Source organism: Canis lupus, chromosome 34 (genome assembly GCF_048164855.1).
Source record: "Canis lupus baileyi chromosome 34, mCanLup2.hap1, whole genome shotgun sequence".
In the NCBI taxonomy this organism is placed as follows: domain Eukaryota; kingdom Metazoa; phylum Chordata; class Mammalia; order Carnivora; family Canidae; genus Canis; species Canis lupus.
In genome coordinates this window covers 8,500,134-8,521,595 of record NC_132871.1, presented here as the reverse complement: position 1 = coordinate 8,521,595, position 21,462 = coordinate 8,500,134, and the positions used below count along the sequence as shown (strand labels likewise).

The following is a 21,462-nucleotide window of genomic DNA, read 5'->3' as shown; positions in this document are numbered from 1 at the left end:
ATATGGATGCAGGGTCAGAACAAACCTAGTATCAGTATTTGTGCCGAGCAGGAATCTTTTCCAGAAGCATTTTCAATGTAGCAATTGTATTGTCCTGCATCCTCTACCGTGCTACTTGGAATTTCCAGGATTGCAGATTTTTCAGTTGTGGTTATATTACACCTCTGGGAAGGAGTTATGTTTATGCCATTTTTCTTCCATGTAACTGAAATGGGAGGAGTTCCAGTGTAGGTGCCCTCGAGAATCAGGGGCTTTCCTTTCTCTATGCTGTAATCATTGAGCCTCTTCACAAATTTGGCTGGGGCTATAGTAAACAAATGGAAAATACGAAATCAAACACATGTACCTTTAGGTAGAGCCCGATCTATTACTCCACGTATGTTAGGCTGTAAAAACGCAGATTAGCAGTCAAACAAACCTTTTACATAGAGGTGTGTTGTACAGGAAGCTTTGCCAGCTTCATTACTAACTATGCAGGTATAGTCTCCGCTTTGTGTTGTGTCTACACCAAACAACTCCAGCTCAGCAACGCAATCCTCCAGAGATACGTTACACCTGTCGCCTGGGGCTAGTTCACTGCTACCCTTGAACCAGCTGACAGTGAAAGGAGGTGTTCCTTTTATGATGCTTGTGAAAGTTACATTGGCTCCGGTTAAGACGTCCATGGCCTCAGGTTTCTGAACAAAAGATGGTGGTTCTAAACAACAACAACAAAAAAATCACATATCAAAAGCTGTTTAATATTTTTGAATTTTGATGATGAAAATGCTCATAACCACATTAAGAAATGCATTTCTATTTTACTGTATTTTGGACTGACCTCTCACAGTCAGAGGAGCACTGCATTCATCAGAACCGGCTACATTAGTAGCTATACACGTGTAGTCGCCGGCATCGGACTCTTCTAGCATGTTCACAGTTAAAGCACAAGTGTTATCTGTCAGGGTGGTCTGGTATTTCCTTCCACTGCTGACCTCGTTTCCTTCGTGGAACCAGGAGACAGAGATTGGGGGTGACCCATAGACTTTGCACTCCATTACCACCGAGGAACCAGACAGACCATGCGTCTCTTTCAATTTTCTCGTGAATGAAGGAGGAACAATTCGGTCTGAATGTGGTGAAAATCAAACAAATAAAGGACATCAGTTATAAAATGATTTGAAAAGAGAATTATTGTCTTTTTGGTGGACTATCCCTAGATCCACTTGGCTCTTTTGCAAGAGTATCAAAAAATTCCCCCTGGCTTCACACAGTGGAAAGCCTTGAGAATCCATGGGCAAGATGTGCTAGTTGAAGAGTTGGGGGTTTTGGTCTCTTGTCACTGTAAACCATGACATGCTGAATTATTTCAGCATAGGTGATAGTTAAAGACAACTTTATCCTTCTCTAGGGATTGAGTCTTACTCCTACTGCTCTGAATTGTGGAAATTTCTCCATGAAAAAGGGATAAAACTTTTTTTAAAAAAATATTTTATTTATTTGGGTGAGAAAGAAAGGCCACACCAGAGGGAGAGGCAGAGAGATGGGGAGACACAGGCTCTCCACTGAGCAGGAAACCCAACGTGGGGCTCGATCCCTGGACCCCAGGATCATGACCTGAGCCAAAGGTAGATGCTCAACAAACTGAGCCACCAGGCACCCCAGGATATAACTTTTGGACTTCATTTTCTTCCAACCCTATGGGTACGTTACCACTGATTTTGCTGATGCAGAGGGTGTCAGACTCATGTCACACTGTAGAAGATGGAACTTCCCATACACGTATATGTAAATCAGGAACTACATCACAATAACATTAAGATAAAAGTCCAACCAACCAACCTGAAACTTGTACTGAGGCTGTACAGCTGTCTTTGCCAACAGGGTTTTGCACCTCGAAACTGTATACCCCACTGTCACTGGGTGCCACGTTGATAATCTTAAGGCCAGATACTTTGTTGAAGAAACTTATTTTGTATTTGCTGTCACTCGTCAGCTCTTTTCCATCCTTAAACCACTTAGTACTGAGTTCAGGTGTGCCAGTGACTGTGCATTCCAAGGTACAGGTATCTCCTGTGGTAACTCTTATGGATTCTGGCTTTTCCACAATTGCCGCAGGTTCTGGAACGGGATATAATAAATTACATTCAAACTTTACGATCAAACTGCAAAGCTAAAGACAACACAGATACAGCGTGTGCTTTGTATTCATGGTAATGTTCTATCTGGACTAACCGAGAACGGAGAGCGTGGCGAAGCACTCTTGCATTCCAGCGTCGTTTTTGATCTGACAGGTGTACTTTCCGGCGTTGGCTGTTTCTGCTCTTGCAAACTGCAGGGTTGCAACGTTTTCTGAATAAGACACCCATATGTTGTCACTCTCTCTAACAATTTCCCCCTTATCTTTGAACCACACCACTGATATTGGCTCAGGCCCTTCGATAGTGGTCTGCAGCTGAACTTCTTCACCAACGATGGTAGAAATATCGCTGAGCTTCTTCACAAACCTTGGTGGTGCTGATGAGAAAAAGACAAATCGTTTAAAATCTGTGGGGCCAGTAGTACCTCCCCCCAGTCGTGCAATGCAATGCGAGGAATTACACTAGTGAGAATACGTTGTTTCCACTTCTTAAATAAGAGGTATTTTTGGTGAGTGGGAGCAGCGACGTGTCAGTTTATATTAAGCCAAAAGAGTCAGATGTCTTGCTTTCTCCAGCTTTCTGAGTTCAATGAAATCTACTGGAAAAACTGGCTAAAATGATATTTGGTAGGATTCAGATATGGGATGCACACTAAACATAAAAGGATTTGGCAGAGAAAAAAGGGTAAGTAGGAGACACAACTAGTGATAAAGGGCTGGGCGATCGCTAAGAAGCCAAGAGAGCATTAAAATTAGAGGGGGGAGAAATCAGAAGGGGAATAGTAGACAGAAAAGAATGAGGCCACTCTAACCTTTCAGAGTGATAGAAGCAACACAAGTGTCGCTGCCCACATCATTGGTGGCTTTGCACTGGTACTCCCCTATGTCTGCAGCATCGACACCCAGGATGTGAATGCTCGTCAGGAAGTTCTCGGACATTATCTTGTACTTCTTGCCACTCCTAAGTTCTCTCTTATCTTTATGCCAAGAAACTTGAAAAGGAGGAGTCCCCTGAAGCTCACATTCAAGATGAACATCAGCTCCCTTCAGTGTCTCAACAGGATGAGGCTTTTTGCGGAAAATGGGTGGTTCTGCAATTGGAAGGTAATGGAGTTAGAGAAAAAAAATGAAAGAAAAGGAAAATTGGGCTGTATTCTGTTAGTATATAGGTTCAAGTAAGGATAAGTTCCCCATTCCATCGCAGAGACAGAACACATGACTTTCGATTTTTGATCATTAGGCTTTAAAAATGTTAAAACATTGCTGCGGAGTCCTGTGGGGGACTGAGAGGACAACCAGAGAGGAGTCCAAGGTGAGCAACACAAAGGAAGAGTAAGCTCTGACCTTTAACTTTTAAGGAAGTGCTGCTGCTCGCACTGCCTGCTGCGTTGCGGGCCTCACACGTGTAGTCTCCGCTGTCCTCGACACTGAGGTTGTGCATTTCCAACACCGCCACCGAGTCAAGGAATGACATTCTGAATTTACTGCTCTCTTGAATTTCAGTCTCATCTTTGTACCACAAAACCTTGATTTCTGGAGACCCTCCGATTTTGCATTCGTATCTTGTGTATTCATCCTGTTTCACAATTCTTGAAGGTTCTAGCTTCTTAATGAACCTGGGTGGTTCTATGGAACCAAGAAGAAAAGACAAGGTAAGGGATGGAAAAGACACGTATAACTCAAGATAAAGTGAAGAATGGAATCCCTCTGTCAGAGAGGTCTTTAACTCCGGAAAGCATATTTATTTATTTGACGTGGTTCAAGGAACAATGGTTAATAATTAGTAAAGAATGGTTAAGTTCAACCAAAGTAGAAATTTCTTAAAATGCATGTACTTCTGCAAGCAACCACATCAAATGCTATTGTAAACGAAAGGAGGAAAATACATTAATTCATATTGTGTGATCCTCCTCTCGGCAAAAGATTCATTTCTTTAGCCCAAGATCAGAGGCAGGGCTATGTCTGTTGTTGGAAGAACTCTGAAGTTCGCAAGGAATAAGACAGTTTGACTACCTTCCTGTATGTGAACTAGTGGAGGTGTATCTCCTCCTATGGCTACAAAGATATCAGATATGTACCATGAGGAATGAGAATAACAAAACTGGGTGAGATATTTTAATATTTATGACAATTGCTCTTAAAGACCTTAAATAGATATTTCTTCAACACTCATAATTTCCCTTCAACTGGGGAGAACAAGGCTTTCTTCATTGCTGAATCAAAAAATTCAAGCTCAGAGAAATAAAAATGATTAGGAGTATGTCATAGAGCAAATGGGCTGCTAAATACAATTCTATTTTAATTTCAAGAGATCTAGAAACCATCACCACAAAAATCCTAAAAAATTCTCTAATGGGTTAGATCAGAAGCTCATTGAGTTAAGTATTTAATCTCTGACAATGGCAGCCATGAACTTGCTACTGAAAGAAACGGTTGCCTTCCACAATGTCGGATATTAATGTTCACCCTAGCCCTCTGGCTTCCACTATTACTTAACTGGGACTAGAGGAGGGAGAGAGGTTAGCACAAGCTGACTCTTCTTGAAGGGCTTATTTGGGATCTGCTATCCCCTGGAGCGACAAAATCCATTAATTTACAAACGACTGGGGAAAATAAGTCTTTTGAGATAACTTCCTTTTTTTTTGGTCTTAAGCTGATTTCTTTCAAATTTGGATTTTCTTGCAATCCTGTGAAAAACTGTTGTTCACTCTTTCCCTAGTCTTTATCTTTAGCCTTTAAAAATCGATGTACAGTCTGTGTTTTATCAGTTTTATATTTTTTAATAAAAAATTTTAAAACTTGATCCCGTCTGGAAGGCCCTAGATCCATCTGATCTCTCCTAATTACTAGACCATGGTCCTACACATAACTTTCAAGCACACCCTTCCTCCTGTATTTCAAGATATTGAAAATGTAAAAGAGATGTTGCTACGTGACTGGAACAGGTACCTTGTACACCCAGGTGAGCAGAACAAGAGTCTTTTCCAGCGACGTTGCTTGCGTAGCAGGTGTACTGCCCAGCATCGCCTTTGCTTACTTTGAGAACGGTCAGAGTGGCAGTATTTTCAACCAAAGTCATCTTGTAGTTGCCTCCGGGGCGAATCTCTCGGTTATCTTTGGCCCAAGTGATTTTGATGGGTGCAGTTCCAGTTACATGACATTTAAGAGAACCACTTTCTCCAAGAGCAAGATCTACTGATACGGGCTTTAGATCAAAGAAAGGAGGCACTTCGTGCTCTGAAAAGGATGAAGACCAACATGGTGACTTCAGTTTTCATGCTCCCAGACATGGAGCAGAAACTAAGAGGCACCAGTCCTTTGGTGGCCCACAGCAGTGAACCTTTTATAATGAAGAGGGTAGCGCGATGAGCTACTCACCTGAGAGAATGAGCTTGGCGCTAGATGAAGCAGTTCCAAGAGGATTGGAAGCTGAACAATTGTACTGACCAACGTGGCTCTGGTCAGTTTGCAAAATCTGAAGGGTTGCTACGTTATGAACAAAAGAGGTTTGCAAATTAGCATCGTCTTTCAAAAGTACCCCATCCTTGTACCAAGACACTTGAAGAGGTTCTGAGCCATTGATGCGACATTCAAATGCGACTGGGAAGCCAAGGGTCTCGTGAACATCCTTCAGCTTTCTTGCAAAGGAAGGTGGAAGTTTGCGCTCTGTAAAGAAGTTATAGATAATCCTCATTCACAAGAGAGAAAACATCCAGGACGCATTTCAATCCATTAACATTGTGATGTTTTTAAGCAAATGGGTCTGTTCAGCACACAGCAAGCCTTGGGAAACAAAACCATCATCACCTTTGATAACGAGCACGGCCGAAGAAGCGACTGCCCCCACACTGTTCTCTGCCTTGCAGGTGTACTCTCCTATGTCACTGTGATCCACTTTGTTGATAACTAAGGAGGCGACGTTATTTTTAAATTGCATTTTGTACGCAGGAGCTGAGCGCAGCTTTGTGTGTTCTTTATACCAAGCAATTCTAATTTCTGGGGTTCCATCTACTTTACATTGTAAAGTCGTGGGTTCTCCAATGACTGCTTCTACGTGTTGCAGAGGCTCAATGAAATAAGGCGGTTCTAGGGTACAAAGGATGGCAATCAATCAATCATGCTGCCTTAAAGAAGATGTTGTAAGAGAAGGAGAAGACAGCAATAAGAAGGGGGGGTAACTGATTGACACACCTAAGACAGACACCAGCGCGTCACAAATGTCTTGACCGGCCTCATTTTCTATCAGGCAACTGTACTGTGCATAATCCTCTACTGTGCTCTCAGTAATTTCCAGTATCGTGGATTTTTCTGTCGTGGTAATGCTGCAATTCTGTGACTGGGACAGCGGGGACTCATTCTTCATCCAGCTCACGGAGATGGGAGGTGTGCCCGAATAGGTGGCCTCGAGCACTATGGGGCTTCCCGTCTCCACGCTGAAGTCAGCCAACCTTTTCACAAAGGTGGCTGGTTCTGTGCGGACAAAACAGGAGGGTCAAATCGGCATCTTCAAGCCAAGACGTGGAAAGACACGGCAAAGACACACGAGTTGGAGAAAAGAGCAAACCTTTCACAAAAAGGTGCGCGGTACAGGAGGCACTGCCCGCCTCATTGGTGACGAGGCAGGAGTAGTCCCCGCTCTGCGACGGCTCCACCTCCAGCAGCTCCAGCTCGGTCACGTCATCCTCCAGGGAGATGGTACAGGACTCCCCCGACACCAGTTCCCTGCTGCCTTTAAACCACTTGACCTTGAATGGAGGGGTGCCTCTGATGACACAGGTGAATATGAGGCTTATTCCAGGCAGCACTTCCACGGAGTCGGGGACCTGTTCGAAGGACGGGGGTTCTGGATACCGCAGGGGAGGGAGAGAGCGAGAGGAAACAAAGAGATCCAGGTGAGATGCACTTTTTGGCCCTTGAAGGAAAGGGAACTAAGGCTTCAAAGGAGACACGACAAAAGCTCCCACGCGCGGCAGGTGCCAAGTGGCACCGGGCAGCCGCGGCCTGACCCGCACACTGACCTTGCACGGTCAGCAGTGCCGAGCACTCGTCAGAACCGGCCACGTTGGCGGCCACGCACGTGTATGTGCCTGTGTCGGAGGGCTCCAGTAAGCTCAGGCTCAAAGTACAGACGTTTTCCGAAAAGCTGGACTGGCATTTAGGCCCGCTGACGACCTCATTCCCGTCCTGAAACCAGCCGACCGAAATGGGGGCCGAGCCGGACACCCGGCACTCCAGAACCACCGAGGCCCCCAGGATGGCGTTGGTGTCCTTCAGCTTGCGGATGAAGGAGGGGGGCACGACTCGATCTATGTGGGAGAAGGGTGATTCTCTGTTTAAAGAGAAGCTTGCTTGCTTTTTTTCTTTCTTTCTTTTTTTTTTTCCTCCAGGAAAACTGATAGATCCATTAAAACCTCATACTACTCACCCGAGACATGGACGGACACAGAGCAGGTGCTTTTACCAACACTGTTCTTCACTTCGAAGCTGTATAACCCCTTGTCACTCATTTCTGCACAAGGGATTTTAACCGAAGCCACTTTGTTGATGAACGTAATGTGATGTTTGCTGTCTGCAGACAATTCTCTCCCATCTTTGAACCACTTGACTGAAAGCTCTGGTGTTCCAGCCACCACACACTCTAATGCAAAAGGATTCCCAGTAGTGACCGTCATGGGTTCTGGCTTCTCTACGATTCTGGCTGGTTCTAAAAGAAGAAGTATAATGTGTTGAAGATAAAGTCACCTCCCAGACTGAGAGTGTAATCAACATACAATGGGATAAGATTAGTATTTGTGGAAGACGATCATGGGGCCAGTCGTTCTGATTTTTTATCCAGGTTGTCCTTTGTTACTAACCTAGGACTGTCAAGACCGCCGAACATTCTCGCGTCCCGGCATCGTTCTTGATCTGGCACACATATTTTCCAGAATCAGATGCTTTTGGGCTCCCAAGTTGGAGGGTTGCGATGTTATCGATGAACGAAATCCTAGTGTTTTCACTCTCTCTGATGACTTCACCTTTATCTTTCAGCCAGACCACAGAAATTGGCTGGAAGCCTTCCACCACAGCCCGTAACTCAACAGCATCCCCAACAAGGGTTGAGGTGTCGCTTAGCTTTTTCACAAATCGTGGAGGTTCTAATGAAAGAAATTTGTGGTTAGGGGAAGAAAGGGAATCACAGCCACCTAAATTATTAGCTAAGCAAGAAAAGATGAAAGGAAGAGACATCTATTTTTGTGCCCAGGTGTACAAACCTTTGAACTTGACAGAGCAAACACACGTGTCGCTTCCCACCTCGTTAGTGGCTTTGCAGTGATACTCTCCTACATCGGAAGCTTCGAGATTAAGGATATGAAGACTTGTATCAAAATTTTTTGACGTGATTTTAAATTTCTTGCTGCTTCGAACTTGCTTTCGGTCTTTAACCCACACCACCTCAAACGGGGGGGTTCCCGAAATTTCACATTGGAAGATTACGTCAGAACCTTTAAGAGCTCCTACTGGAGAAGGCTTCTGGGTGAAAACAGGAGGTGCTACCGGGGAAAAAGAAGACAAATGATGAGAACATTTGCTTACTGAAAAGGAAAAAAAAAACATATTTTAGAATCCAGAATCACTAGGAGCAATTGGTGTGACCATAGGCCAGTAGGCTAATGCAAAAAATAACAATTCCTGCAAGCTAGTTAAGAATTGCTCCCGTGGTGAGCCTTTTTATCTTGGAGCTCATCACGTTGCCGAGAAAGACTCAAACCAGAGGAGAAGAAAGCAAGCAGCTTAGCGTGTCTAACCTTTCACGGTCAGGGCTGTGCTACAGCTGGCATCACCAACACCATTATGAGCTTCACAGATATAGTCTCCGCTGTCCTCAGCGCTGGCTTCATTGATGGTAAGCAAGGCCACAGAATTAATGAATGACATGTTGTATTTCCAGCTTTCGTGAAGTTCGCTGTCGTTTCGGAACCACTGAACTTTGATTTCCGGGGAACCACTTATTTTACATTCCAGCTGGATGGATTCTCCCTGCTTTGCAACTTGAGAAGCTTCTAGTTTCTTAACGAACTTGGGAGGTTCTAGTAAATCAAAGGAAAAAATAGCTTGTGTTTGTGGCTGAAGATCCCGTAAATACGTAACTTAAACGTGCTTATTAAGAATATACTTTCTGATTATTTTGTGATGAAATGTTGTGTTTGCCATCAAATAAGCTCCTAATGGAGAATTTAATTGGTAATTTTAACTTTTGCAGTTTGGATAGGTAAGCCAAAACATATAAGTTAGTTTATTATAGAGGTATTTGGTCAAAATTTAGTAATGATAAATCAGAATGCCACATAACAGAAAATAATATGAGACTGGATAGTTGAAACAATACTTCACAAATTTCAATTAGACCACACTATCTGATAGGATCACACTTAGAGTTAACACTAGAGAACAATATAAAGACAAAACAGATCTTCGATTAATGCTTTCAACACTAAAGTACAAATTCTAACATGACCCACTTAGCTTGTCCCAAACACTTAAACACTAAAGGAACTTTTAGAAGACCGTTACGTAAATGTGGGAAAGAACAAATATCAGTAGATGCCGCGTAATGATACCTTTTACACTGAGTTGAGCTGAGCACATGTCCTTGCCAACATCATTGGTTGCCTGGCAAGTGTATTGACCAGAGTCTCCTTTGCCTACTTTAAGAATTCTCAAATGGGGAGTGTTTCCCACACATGTGATAGTATAATTTCCTCCAGGACGTATCTCCTTGTTATCTTTTGACCAAGTGATTCGCATTGGTTGAGCACCAGTGACATGACACTCAAAGTCAGCACTTTCCCCAGCAATGACATCTATAGATACAGGCTTGATGTCAAAGAAGGGAGACTTCTTAGGCTCTGGAAAATGAAAAGAAAAGGCAATGTGTGTTTTGTTTGTTTGACTTTTGTCACTGGCTGTTTCTACTCTGACAGTGAGTAAGAAGTCACGGTTTGGTTTTTTGTGAAGAGAAAGATTAACATGGGAACAAACCTCTCACTGCCAGTCTAGCACTAGAAGATGCTGTTCCAAGTGGGTTAGAGGCTGAGCAGGAGTACTGGCCAGAGTGACTCAAGTCAGTTTGCAAGATTTTTAAAGTTGCCACATTGTCTACAAATGACATCTGTAGATTTTCGTCGTCTCGTAAAAGTACCCCATCTCTATACCAGCACACCTGGATGGGTGCGGAGCCATTTAATCGACAAGTGAGTGTAACTGGCAACCCAACCGTCTGTTCGATGTCTTTCAATTGTCTTGCAAAGGAAGGTGGGAGTTGGCGCTCTGTAGGAAGACAAGCAATACTGAGTCATTAGTCCATGAGGAGAAAATTTCTCCCCAAAGATAAAAGGATTAATTTAAAAACACTTCTTAATTTCTAAAATAATATAATCACCTTGAATTCTGAAGACAGTCTTCGAAGCAGCAGTTCCTATACTGTTTTCTGCTTTACATGTGTACTCTCCACTGTCATTAATATTCACTTTATTAAAAACAAGTGTGGCCACATTGTTTGTAAAATAGGTCCTGTATTCAGGAGTTGGCCGTAACTTGGTGTCTCCTTTGTACCAAGACACTGTAATTTCTGGTGTCCCAGCAACCTGGCATTGTAAAGACACCGAATCTCCAACCGATGCCTCCAGAGGTTCTAGCTCCGTAACAAAATAAGGTGGTTCTAAAGAAGAAAGGATCACATTCAGCAACTGGAATTAAAGAACACCAAACAGACCATGCTTTGTCTTACAGGAATGCCGACCATTGAGGAGAGAATAAGACAACACACCTAATGTAGATACCAGAGCTTTGCAGACATCCTTGCCTGCCTCATTTTCAATTTCACAGGAGTACTGTCCTGCATCTTTTTTTGTGCTATTCAGGATTTCTAAGATGCACGTTTTCTCTGTTGTGACTATGCTGCATCTTTCAGACTGACTTATGTTGAAACCATCCTTTTTCCAGGTAACTGCAATCGGAAGTGTTCCGGTGTAGGTGCTCTCCAGAATTATGGACTTCCCTGGTTCCACGGAGTGATCACTTAGCTTCTTCACAAATGTAGCCGGTTCTGGTGAGTGACAAAGCACGGCAATTAAACCCAGAAAAAGCACATAGATGGCCGCATACAGAAAATCAGAAGAGCAAATGCACGCGAGCAAACCTTTCACAAAGAGACGAGTAGTGCAGGATGTTTGGCCAGCATTGTTAGAAACCACACAAGTGTATTCCCCACTCTGAGAGATGTCAACATTAAATAATTCCAGCTCTGCCACAGTGTCTTCAAAGTAGATGTTGCACTGGTCTCCTCTCACGAGTTCTCTGGCACCTCTGAACCAGCCGACCTTGAATGGAGGGGTTCCTCTAATGACGCTTGTGAAAGTGACATTTTTGCCTGGTAGTATTTCCAGAGGTTCAGGCTCCTTCACAAAAGAGGGTGGTTCTACATGGACATGGAGGACAGTGAAAAGAACCTGTAAGTTTCTAATTTGGTTGCAACTCTGAATCTAAAAATGAAGAGCCCTTTGGAATGTGTGTCAGGTGGGTACCATGATGTGCACCCAAAGAAGAATTTGTACAAAATGGCTTGTGTGTATAACACTGACCTTGTACAGCCAACGCTGCACGACATTCATCAGACCCAGCGGCATTAGCAGCCACGCATGTGTAACTGCCCATATCCGACGAGTCCAGAGAATTCAGCTGCAACGTGCAGACGTTATCTGAGAATGTGGTCTGGTACTTTGCTCCGCTGACAATCTTCGTTTTCTCATGAAACCAGGCAACAGAGATAGGTGACGATCCAGCTACTTTGCACTCCAAGATGCAAGAAGTACCCAGCACCCCAACAGTATCTCTCAGTCTTCGTGTGAAAGAGGGAGGGACCATTCGGTCTGTGTAAGGAAAGTCAAGAGATCACCATGATTTGAAAGAGCAGAAGGGCCGTGAGAGAAAGCAACTGCTGAAGGAATCCGCAGAAGCAATGGGGGGTGGCGGGGATAGAGCGGAACTAACCTGAAACATCAACCACAGCTGTGCAGCTGCTTTTTCCGACGTTGTTTTGAACCTGGAAAGTGTATGTGCCTGCGTCTTGCCTTTCAACAGAGAGTATCTTTAAGGTAGAGATTTTGTTGTAGAAGCTGAATTTGTGTTTTTGGCTGCTGGTCAACAGCTTCCCATCTTTGTACCATTCAACCGAGAGTTCGGGAGTGCCGGCCACCTTACACTCCAGGGTGCACGTTTCTCCCACAGTCACTGTCATTGGCCCTGCTTTCTCAACAATGACTGCAGGCTCTGAAATAAAATGTGATAGCCATCTGTCAAAGTCCATTACCTTTAGCATGATTCTACTCTCAAATTCACTAAGATTGGTTCTTCCAATGGTTTGGTTACGTTAGGGCTCTCTCTCTCTCTCTCTCTCTCTCTCTCTCTGGAGTGATGATTCCACAATTACATGTTGTCATGAATTTATGGGGGGTTATTATTAAGCCATATATTTCTGCACTAGTTGGCTTTTTCAAAACAATTCAGACAATGTGTATTAGACAGTGTGTACTGATTTGCACTTGACCCTCTCTAGAGCAAAGGATTCATGTTTTGAACTACTTGATCTCTTTGCTTTATTTTAAGGGGCTAAAGCCAGTATTTTTCCAAGCTGTTATCCAAACAATCACTAAATTAAAATGTCCAAAGATGCAAGTGTAAGTCTTTCCTATCTAACTTTGATCTTGGGAGTTCTTGTCAACACGAACAGCTAGTACTTCGGAAACAAAATTTCCTTGTGGCATATGCTGGCTTCCAATAGTTTTCATGCTTAAATAAAAGAAATCATGATTCTATCTGCTAATCCATCAAGAAAAGTAGTAAGTAAACAATGAAACAGATGGCTAACTTTTGTTAGGATCACAGAAACAGGAAAGAGTGTTTGAAAGATCGATTAGGGAAAAAAAAGATTGATTAGGTCTTTTCTCTTTTTTTCCTTTTTTCTTTTTGTTCTTAAAGATTTTATTTATTTATTTAAGAGAGAGAGAGAGAGAGAGTGCTCAAGAGCACAAGCAGGGAGAGGGACAGAGGGAGAGGGAGAAGCAGGCTCCCCGCTGAGCAGGGAGCTGGACACGGGGCTGGCTCAATCTTAGGACCCTGGGATCATGACCTGAGCCAAAGGCGGCTGCTTAACCAACTGAGCCACCCAGGCTCCCCTCTCCTAAACCTTTCAAACAGGTATGGACTAATATCATTCCAGAAGAAATTCAGAACTGGAGATTCTACTAGTGACTCATCTCAGTGGTTGGTGCCACCTTCTATCAGGGGTTCATTGTACTATATTGTACCAACCTAAAACAGTCAATGTGGCCATGTTCTCTCTCATTCCGCCATCATTCTTGATTTGGCAGATATACTTCCCAGCATTAGCTGGTTCTGCTTTTGCAAACTGCAGAGTTGCAACATTTTCTACAAATGTAATTCTGATGTTTTCACTTTCTCTGATCACTTCTTCTTTCTCTTTAAGCCACTGAACAAAAATAGGCTGGGCTCCTTCTATGTATGCTTGTAACTCAGCGGGCTCGCCAGCTACAACGGTGAGGCTGTTCAGTTTGGAGACAAATCTTGGTGGTTCTGAACAAGGAAAGATGAGCGGAGATTGTTGAAAATATTGTCCGTATAATGGAAGAGAAAGAAAAAAACAGATGTCTTGCACATTCCTGCCATTTCTGCCATGTGCAGGAAATATGCTTACCTTTTAATTTTACGGTACAAATGCAAGTATCACTTCCCACTTCATTCTGTGCTTTGCAGTGGTATTCACCAATGTCTGAAGTTTCAACATTGAGAATATGAATACTTGCATGGAAGTTTTTGGATGCAATCTTGTATTTCTTGCTACTTCGGAGTTGCCGCTTGTCTTTGTACCATATCACCTCAAATGGTGGTGTTCCCGAAAGTTCACACTCAAGACTAACTTCAGTATTTTTAAGGGTTTCTACTACAGGAGGGAAGCTGCTAAAAACGGGTGGTTCTGTAAAAAAACAAGAATTTCTAATGAGTTGGGCTATTTAATTTCATAGAATGTTTTTATTTCTTTGTTGTTAAAATTGGAAGAGTCAAGATACTATAATGTGGAAACAGTGTCCAGAACTATCACTTCATTGTTGAGGAATAACAGCTTTGGAGAAGCCATTAGCCTTGACAGAATCACTCGCTTCCCTGGCAGAGAGCCCAAACTAGACCCCTAGATGTCCTTGCTGAGGACTTCAACTTTCTATCTACCTTACCTTACTAGTTTTTCTCAGATAATAAAGACTGATGCGAAAGTTGTAAAACAAGAACCAAACCCAAGTACATTTAATTAAGATGATTTGCATGAGGTATCAAATCCTAACTTCAGGGATGAAATTTTTTATATATGCTCTATAATGGAAATACTTAGAAGCCATGATGACACCTGTGATTTAAGTCTTCCATGTCACCAACTTTTACTGAAATAATTGCTTCACACCATGACAACCTTGGACTTTGTGATAAAAATACTGGAAAGTGGCTACAGAAAATATTGGTATTAATTGCACCAAGGCATAGTGATATAACTTTTAAAAAATAGGAAGCAATTCTTGAGAGAGAAAAAAATATGTATATTGTCCTTTTTTTCATATATATATGTATATTTTTTTTTAAGTAGGCATCACCTGAGTGGAGCCTAACTCGGGCTTGAGCTCATGAGCCTGAGATTAAGACCTGAAATCAAGAGTTGGGCACTTAACTGACCAAGCCACCCAGGCACACCTATCCTGTTTTACATGTAAGGTTAAAATCTGTATTGTTTGCACCATATATATGTATATATACAGATATATACACATATATAGTAAATATTCTTTGTTATTAATGCTAAAGATTATAGTGAAAGAGATGATATATTCATAAGTTGGCTAAAGGTAAAAATGGATTTTAAAATGAATCAATCCTTCCTTCCTTCCTTCCTTCCTTCCTTCCTTCCTTCCTTCCTTCCGGTATGTTTGTAAACATCAGATTTACACTGCTTGGTCAACGTATTGAGGTGATCAGAATTATGACATTGGAATAACAAGAAAAATACCCCAGAATGATTGGCTACATGTAAGAAAATCTTAAGAAATAACAAAAAAAGATAAATAATACTAGTTGGGGAAAATATTCTATGATCTCAAATGGAAGCTAAAATGATGGCAAAAGAATAAATAGCTGTGATACCCCAGAGAAGAAGGTGGGCGTCAGGTAATGAAGAACAGAAGAAAGAGATTTCTACCTTTTACGATAACCTTGGTACTGCAGCTTGTGCTGCCAGCAGGATTCTGAGCCTCACAAATGAAATCCCCACTGTCCTCAGTACCGAGATTGTTCATCTGTAGGACGGCCACTGAGTCAATGAAAGTCATTCTGTATTTATCACTGGCTTGGAGTTCATGTTCATTTCTGTACCACACAACTCTGATTTCGGGGGATCCAGTTATCTTGCATTCAAGTCGTGCTGAGTCACCTGCTTTCACTATTTTAGATGCTTCTAATTTCTTTACAAACTTGGGTGGTTCTAGAGAGTGAAAGAAAGGGGAGATTATGAGGGAACAGATAAATATAACAAAAGCAAATTAAGTAGTATCCAGGAAAGAGGAAGAGATGAACAGTGCCTGGCAAATCCAGTGTACTGTTCGAGAGAAGCGTACTTTCTTGGTTGGGTGGATGCATGGTATAGAAGGGAGCCACAGGTCAGACAGAAACATAAAACAGTGTAAAACAATCAAACGTGCACACCTGTCACAAGCAACATTGTAGTACAAGAGTCGCTACCAACGTCATTGGTAACTTGGCAGGTATATTGTCCAGTCTTGGAAGCATCCACTGAATAGAGATTTAAGAAGCTAGTTGACCCTTCCAAGCCAATGAAACAGGTAGGTCCAGAGGCAAGTTCCACATCATCTTTAAACCACTTTATTTTAAATGGTGGTGTTCCTTTCAGTACTGCTTTAAATTCTACTGTGGAATCCGGTATGGCTTGCTGTCGCTCGGGTTTCACTAGGAAGCTTGGTGGTTCTATAGATGTTAAGAGAAATACTTAATGAGACTCCTCCTAGTTAAGCTGTGTTGACAGTCTTACAGACACGTAAGAAAACACTCTGAAAAGAGGTAATGACTGTGTATTTCTTGAACTCAATAAATATATATCTAAAGAAACAGAATTATTGAAACTCTTAGATCTAAAGAGTACAAGGTAAGAGTGGCACATTTAATAAGCAATCACACAAAGAATGAAGAAGAGGAAAAGAAGTTCTAACCTTTAACAGTTAGGATGCCACTGCATGCGTCATCCCCGGCTACATTGGAGACCTTGCATGTATAATTTGCAGTGTCTTCCAATTCCAGATTATTAACTTCCAGTGACACCGTGTTCTCGTGACAGACAAGTCTGTATTTTGCACTTGTAGATACTTCTTTTCCATCCTTAAACCACTGAGCACTAATAGGGAGTGAGCCTGAAACCTTGCACTCCATACGAATAGAAGAGCCCAAAATTTTATCCATTTTGGTCAATTTTTTGGTGAAAGATGGAGGGATATCTTGATCTATCCAATGCAAACAGCAAAACACACCCATCAATATGTTGCCATTTGTTTACAAAGGATATAGGTAAAGAAATAAGGGAAGCCCACTCGGGCCCAAATACAAACCTAGCACTCTCAGGTAGGCATCACAGCTACTGCTTCCAAAGTCATTTTCCACCTTGAAAGTGTACTGACCACTGTCTTGCTTCATTACTGACTGAATCCTAAAACTGGCCACGTTATTTTCAAAACTCATTGAAAAATATCTACTGGGCACAATTTGCTTTCCATCTTTAAGCCATTTCACTTTGAGTTCTGGTGTTCCAGCCACAACACACTCCAGAGTCACTGGGTCTTTCTCAGTAACATCAACAGATTTAGCTTTCTCCAGGATTTGAGCAGGTTCTGCGGTAAGAATTAAAATGCAAATCAGTTGTGTGGCTAATTCCACCAGAAATAAGGTGGGCCTATGGAATCATCCCCACAGGCTAAGGCCTCGACGGAAAAGCCTACAAACCTTGTACTAAGAGGAAAGCATAACACCTCTCAACTCCTGACTCGTTCTTGGCTTGACATGTGTATCTCCCGCTGTGTCCATTGTCCACAGCTCTGATCTGAAGTGTGGCCACGTTGTTCACAAACGAAATATGAACATTATCATCTTCCTCAAGAATGTGGTCATCCTTTAGCCAGGTGATAGAAATGGGGGGCGAGCCCGCCACGGTGCTCTGGAAGGTGCCAGAACTTTTCAGAACGGTCGTGACGTTTTCGATCTTCTTAATGAATGATGGTGGTTCTGCGATTAAATTAGATTGTGTGAAAAGAAGAGGCATATTTGAGCTTCTTGTAATCACAAAATTAAAGAGCATGACCAAATTTTTAGGCCGTAGCCTGCTTCCTCTGGGTACAACTGACCTTTCAGCGAGACCTTAGTACTGCTAGAGCAGCTGCCACCTTCATTGGACACAATGCACTGGTAGTCACCAGTGTCTGAAGGGTCACACTTGGTTATATGGAGGCTAAACACTGACACTCTGTCAGTGAGGGTATATTTTTTGCTGCTTCGAATTTCCTTGTTGTTCCTCAGCCACGTGACTTCAAATGGAGCTGTTCCTGCAACTTCACACTCCAGCTGCACGTCACTATCCTTTACAACCTCCACGGGCTTCAGCTCCCTGATGAAGGTGGGAGGCTCTAAAGATGCAAAAGGAAGACAGAGGCTAGCTTACTCGAGGGACGACCAGAGGCCTGGCCAGCAGCACAGCCCAAACATGCAAAAACAGAGCCAGCAACGAACCTTTCACTTTTAATTCAATGCTGCAGCTTGCCGTGCCCGCGTCATTACGGGCTTCACAGACGTAAGTCCCACTATTTTCTACCCTGGCACCAGAGATTTGGAAAGTGGCTAGGCCATCGATGAAGGAAATGCCATGTTTCTTAATGGCTGTTATTTCATTCCCGTCCAGATACCAAGAAACTCTGATTTCAGGGGTGCCTGTGATTTGGCATTCGAATGTCGTAGATTGTCCATTTCTCAGCACTAATACCGGGCTGGGCTTCTTAATAAATTGAGGAGGTTCTAAAGATGGGGAAGAAAGGGTCACGTTGAACATTTGTTTTTTTTTTTTAAAACAAAGGCTGAAATAGCTTTCTTAAGCCTCTTCCTCCCCCCACCCCCAACCCAAGAAAATCTAAGACAAGCAAGCAAGAGAGGTGAACGTAGAGATCAGACCTTTCACAAAGAGAGTGGCTTTACTGGTTGCTGTGCCGACATCATTGCTTAGTTGGCAGATGTAGGTCCCAGAGTCGGCAGATTTGGCTGAAAAGAGCTCCAGTATGGTGGAGGTGTCATCCTTCCAAACGGAGCGAGCTGCTCCCGAGTGCAACTCTTTGTTATCTTTGAACCACTTTATTGTCATGGGTGCAGTGCCACCCACAAGTGCCTTTAGCTGAACCCTTGTACTGGGATTGACATCTTGTGACTGTGGCTTTTCCACGAAGTAAGGGGGTTCTGGGATGAAAGAAGAAGAAGCAAAACGAGAAAGCAAGGTTTACTTAGGAATGGAGCAATGAGGGTGAGAATTAAGAAACGAGAGAGCAGACGAGTCCTTGACAAGTGTAGATTAAAAACAAATGCCGACCTTTGACCGTGAGATGGCCACTGCACTGGTTGTGTCCTGCCTTATTAGTGGCGGAACAAGTGTACGTCCCACTGTCTGAACCTTCCAGGTGACTGATTTCCAAGAAGGCAGTATTGTCATGAAAAGAGAATTTGTATTTTTCACTAGCTGATATTTCTTGGTCATCTTTGAACCACTGGATGCTTATGGGATGTGACCCAGCCACTATACATTCTAAGTCAATAGAAGACCCTTTAATGCTGTCCATTTTCTTCAGTCTCTTGGTGAATGAGGGAGGTATGATAAGATCTATGCAATAAAAACAAAAACAAGAAACCATGAGAAAAAGTTAGGTCTGCAGCAATTTGTATTTTCTGTAAAACTGGGGGACATGGGCATAGAGGTGGCCGGTTTCAATACCAACCTAATACATTAATGCTAGCCTTGCAGCTGCTTCTTCCAACATCATTTTGGACCTCAAAAGTATATTCTCCACTATCTCTCTTTTCTGTAGAAATAATCTTCAGTATAGAGACCGTGTCGGTGACACTGATTTTGTATTTTTGGCCCAGGGTCAGTTCTTGGCCATCTTTAAACCATCGGGCTGTAATCTCCTTAGTCCCTGAAAATTTAACCTGCAAGGTGGCTGGGTCCCCTTGGGTGACATCTATAGACACAGCCTCCTCGGTGATTGTTGCAGGTTCTGTAGAGAACAAAGGGACAGGTGTGGGTTGCGAGTCATTCCGCTAGAAGGCCTACATCTGCACTCTTTCTTAAAACCCATGGCAAACTTCCCGAACCAACCTTTAACTGAGAGCAATGCCGAACACCTCTGTATTCCTGCATCATTTTTGGCCTGACAGACGTATTTCCCATCGTGCTTGACTTCGATGCCACTGAGGTACAGACTAGCCACGTTGTTCTCAAAGGTCATTCTTATATTGTCATCCTCAGTGATTTCATCGTTGTCTTTCAACCAAGTCACGGTGATGGGCAGGGAGCCCTTCAGGGTGGCCTGGAAGGCAGCCGTGCCTCCTCGAAGGGAGCTGGTACTCTCGATCTTTTTTACGAAGCTTGGCGGTTCTAGCAGAAGAGGAATTCTCAATCAATGTCAGCTTTCTAGCAAGACTGGATTTTTTTTTTTTTTTAAAGAGCTCATCCTACAGAAGAGCCGGGGCATCCTTTGGACCGACACTAACCTCTTAGGGTCACCCTGGCACTGCAGGTGCTGCTGCCCACCTCGTTGGTCACCCGACACTGGTATTCGCCAGCATCTGTGGCCACAAACTTGAGGATCTGCAGGCTAACCAGCTGGTCCTGAATGAAGGTCTTATACTTCCTACCGCTTCTCAGCGTCGTGTTGTCTTTGAACCAAGTGATGTCAAAGGGAGGCGTGCCCGCCACCTCGGCCAGCAGCATGACGTCATACTCCTTCAACACTTCAACTGGCTTAAACTCCTTGGTAAAGTAAGGCGACTCTACAGTGGGGGAGGAATTACCCTGCGTTAGCAAGCGAGGAACGTGTGCCACGGGCCGCAGTGCTGGTGACACCGGGGGCAACGTGGCCACAAACCTTTGACTATTAAGATGCTCCCGCAGTGGTCGCTGCCGGCCTCGTTTTGAGCCTCGCACATGTACTCGCCACTGTCCTCGGTGGTCACCTCTGTAAGGCTCAGGACCGCGGTGGACTCCACAAAGGACATCCTGTGCCTGCCGCCCTCCTTAAGCTCTCTGTCGTTGGCAAACCACGTTATCTTAATCGGGGGGGTACCGGCCACCTTGCAGGCCAGCTGCGTGCTGTCGCCCTTCTTGAGCAGCTGCGAGGGCTCTAACTTTTCAATAAACGTGGCCGGCTCTGCGGGAGGAAGGCGGCGTTAAGGAACATCGAGGGGAGGACGGACTGCGGGGTGGGGGGCGCAAAGATGTCAAGAAAACGAGGCCAACCTTTCACAAATAAGTTTGCACTGCACTCCACGCTGCCCGCGGCGTTGCCGACCTGACAGGTGTACGTGCCCGAATCAGAGGTCTTGACCACGTACAGTTCCAGGGAACTTTCTGAGGCTTCTTTGGTGATATAGCAGCTTCCCCCGGAGACCAGCTCCCGGCCGCCCTTCAGCCACCTGACGGTGAAAGGGCCGGAGCCCCGGAAGGTGCTCTTCAGGCACACGGCCGAGCCGGGCAGGACGTCCTTTGAGGCCGGCTTGGTCACAAAGCTGGGTGGCTCTGGGGGGGAGGGGGGAGAAAGGACGTGCAAGAGTTAAGAGGCGCGGCCCAAGGGACGGGGCCCGGGTTCCAACACCGTCCCTAAGGGAGGGAGACGCCAGGTCTCCAGCCAACCTTGCACCACCAGGGCCCCGCTGCTGTCTTTGCTGCCCACGGAGTTGGTGGCTCGGCAAGTGAAGGTGCCCGCGTCGCTCAGGTCCACGCCGTGGATCTCCAAGGAGGCCGTGCCTTCCACAAACGCCGCCCTGTACTTGTCCCCGGAAGCCAGCTCCCTGCCGTCCTTGAACCAGGCCACCCGCATCGGGAGGGAGCCCGCGATCCTGCAGTCCAGCCTGCAGGCGCTGCCCACGACGCTGGCCACGTTGCGCAGGGGCTTCGTGAAAAACGGGGCGATGTCCCGATCTGTTAG

At 44.1% G+C, this 21,462-nt stretch overlaps 1 protein-coding gene across 1 annotated transcript in view; it reads right to left on the bottom strand.

The window, feature by feature from the left end:
• The window catches only part of TTN (titin), a 274,035-nt gene that overhangs the window by 176,201 nt on the left and 76,372 nt on the right, over nt 1-21,462 (bottom strand). Inside the window, exons 53-93 of the mRNA XM_072811094.1 lie at nt 21,168-21,455; nt 20,775-21,053; nt 20,404-20,685; nt 20,030-20,308; nt 19,635-19,913; nt 19,255-19,533; nt 18,852-19,139; nt 18,443-18,721; nt 18,008-18,289; nt 17,626-17,904; nt 17,228-17,506; nt 16,837-17,115; nt 16,444-16,731; nt 15,923-16,201; nt 15,420-15,701; nt 13,875-14,153; nt 13,472-13,753; nt 12,152-12,430; nt 11,743-12,030; nt 11,301-11,579; nt 10,929-11,207; nt 10,542-10,820; nt 10,142-10,429; nt 9,721-10,008; nt 8,908-9,189; nt 8,374-8,652; nt 7,975-8,256; nt 7,545-7,823; nt 7,138-7,425; nt 6,684-6,962; nt 6,311-6,589; nt 5,927-6,205; nt 5,498-5,785; nt 5,069-5,356; nt 3,464-3,745; nt 2,932-3,210; nt 2,215-2,496; nt 1,822-2,100; nt 821-1,108; nt 419-697; nt 26-304 (exon numbers count right to left, since the gene is read on the bottom strand). Of these exons, the coding sequence (XP_072667195.1) occupies nt 26-304; nt 419-697; nt 821-1,108; nt 1,822-2,100; nt 2,215-2,496; nt 2,932-3,210; nt 3,464-3,745; nt 5,069-5,356; nt 5,498-5,785; nt 5,927-6,205; nt 6,311-6,589; nt 6,684-6,962; nt 7,138-7,425; nt 7,545-7,823; nt 7,975-8,256; nt 8,374-8,652; nt 8,908-9,189; nt 9,721-10,008; nt 10,142-10,429; nt 10,542-10,820; nt 10,929-11,207; nt 11,301-11,579; nt 11,743-12,030; nt 12,152-12,430; nt 13,472-13,753; nt 13,875-14,153; nt 15,420-15,701; nt 15,923-16,201; nt 16,444-16,731; nt 16,837-17,115; nt 17,228-17,506; nt 17,626-17,904; nt 18,008-18,289; nt 18,443-18,721; nt 18,852-19,139; nt 19,255-19,533; nt 19,635-19,913; nt 20,030-20,308; nt 20,404-20,685; nt 20,775-21,053; nt 21,168-21,455 (11,553 nt within the window). The remainder of the gene's footprint in view (nt 1-25; nt 305-418; nt 698-820; nt 1,109-1,821; nt 2,101-2,214; nt 2,497-2,931; nt 3,211-3,463; nt 3,746-5,068; nt 5,357-5,497; nt 5,786-5,926; nt 6,206-6,310; nt 6,590-6,683; nt 6,963-7,137; nt 7,426-7,544; nt 7,824-7,974; nt 8,257-8,373; nt 8,653-8,907; nt 9,190-9,720; nt 10,009-10,141; nt 10,430-10,541; nt 10,821-10,928; nt 11,208-11,300; nt 11,580-11,742; nt 12,031-12,151; nt 12,431-13,471; nt 13,754-13,874; nt 14,154-15,419; nt 15,702-15,922; nt 16,202-16,443; nt 16,732-16,836; nt 17,116-17,227; nt 17,507-17,625; nt 17,905-18,007; nt 18,290-18,442; nt 18,722-18,851; nt 19,140-19,254; nt 19,534-19,634; nt 19,914-20,029; nt 20,309-20,403; nt 20,686-20,774; nt 21,054-21,167; nt 21,456-21,462) is intronic.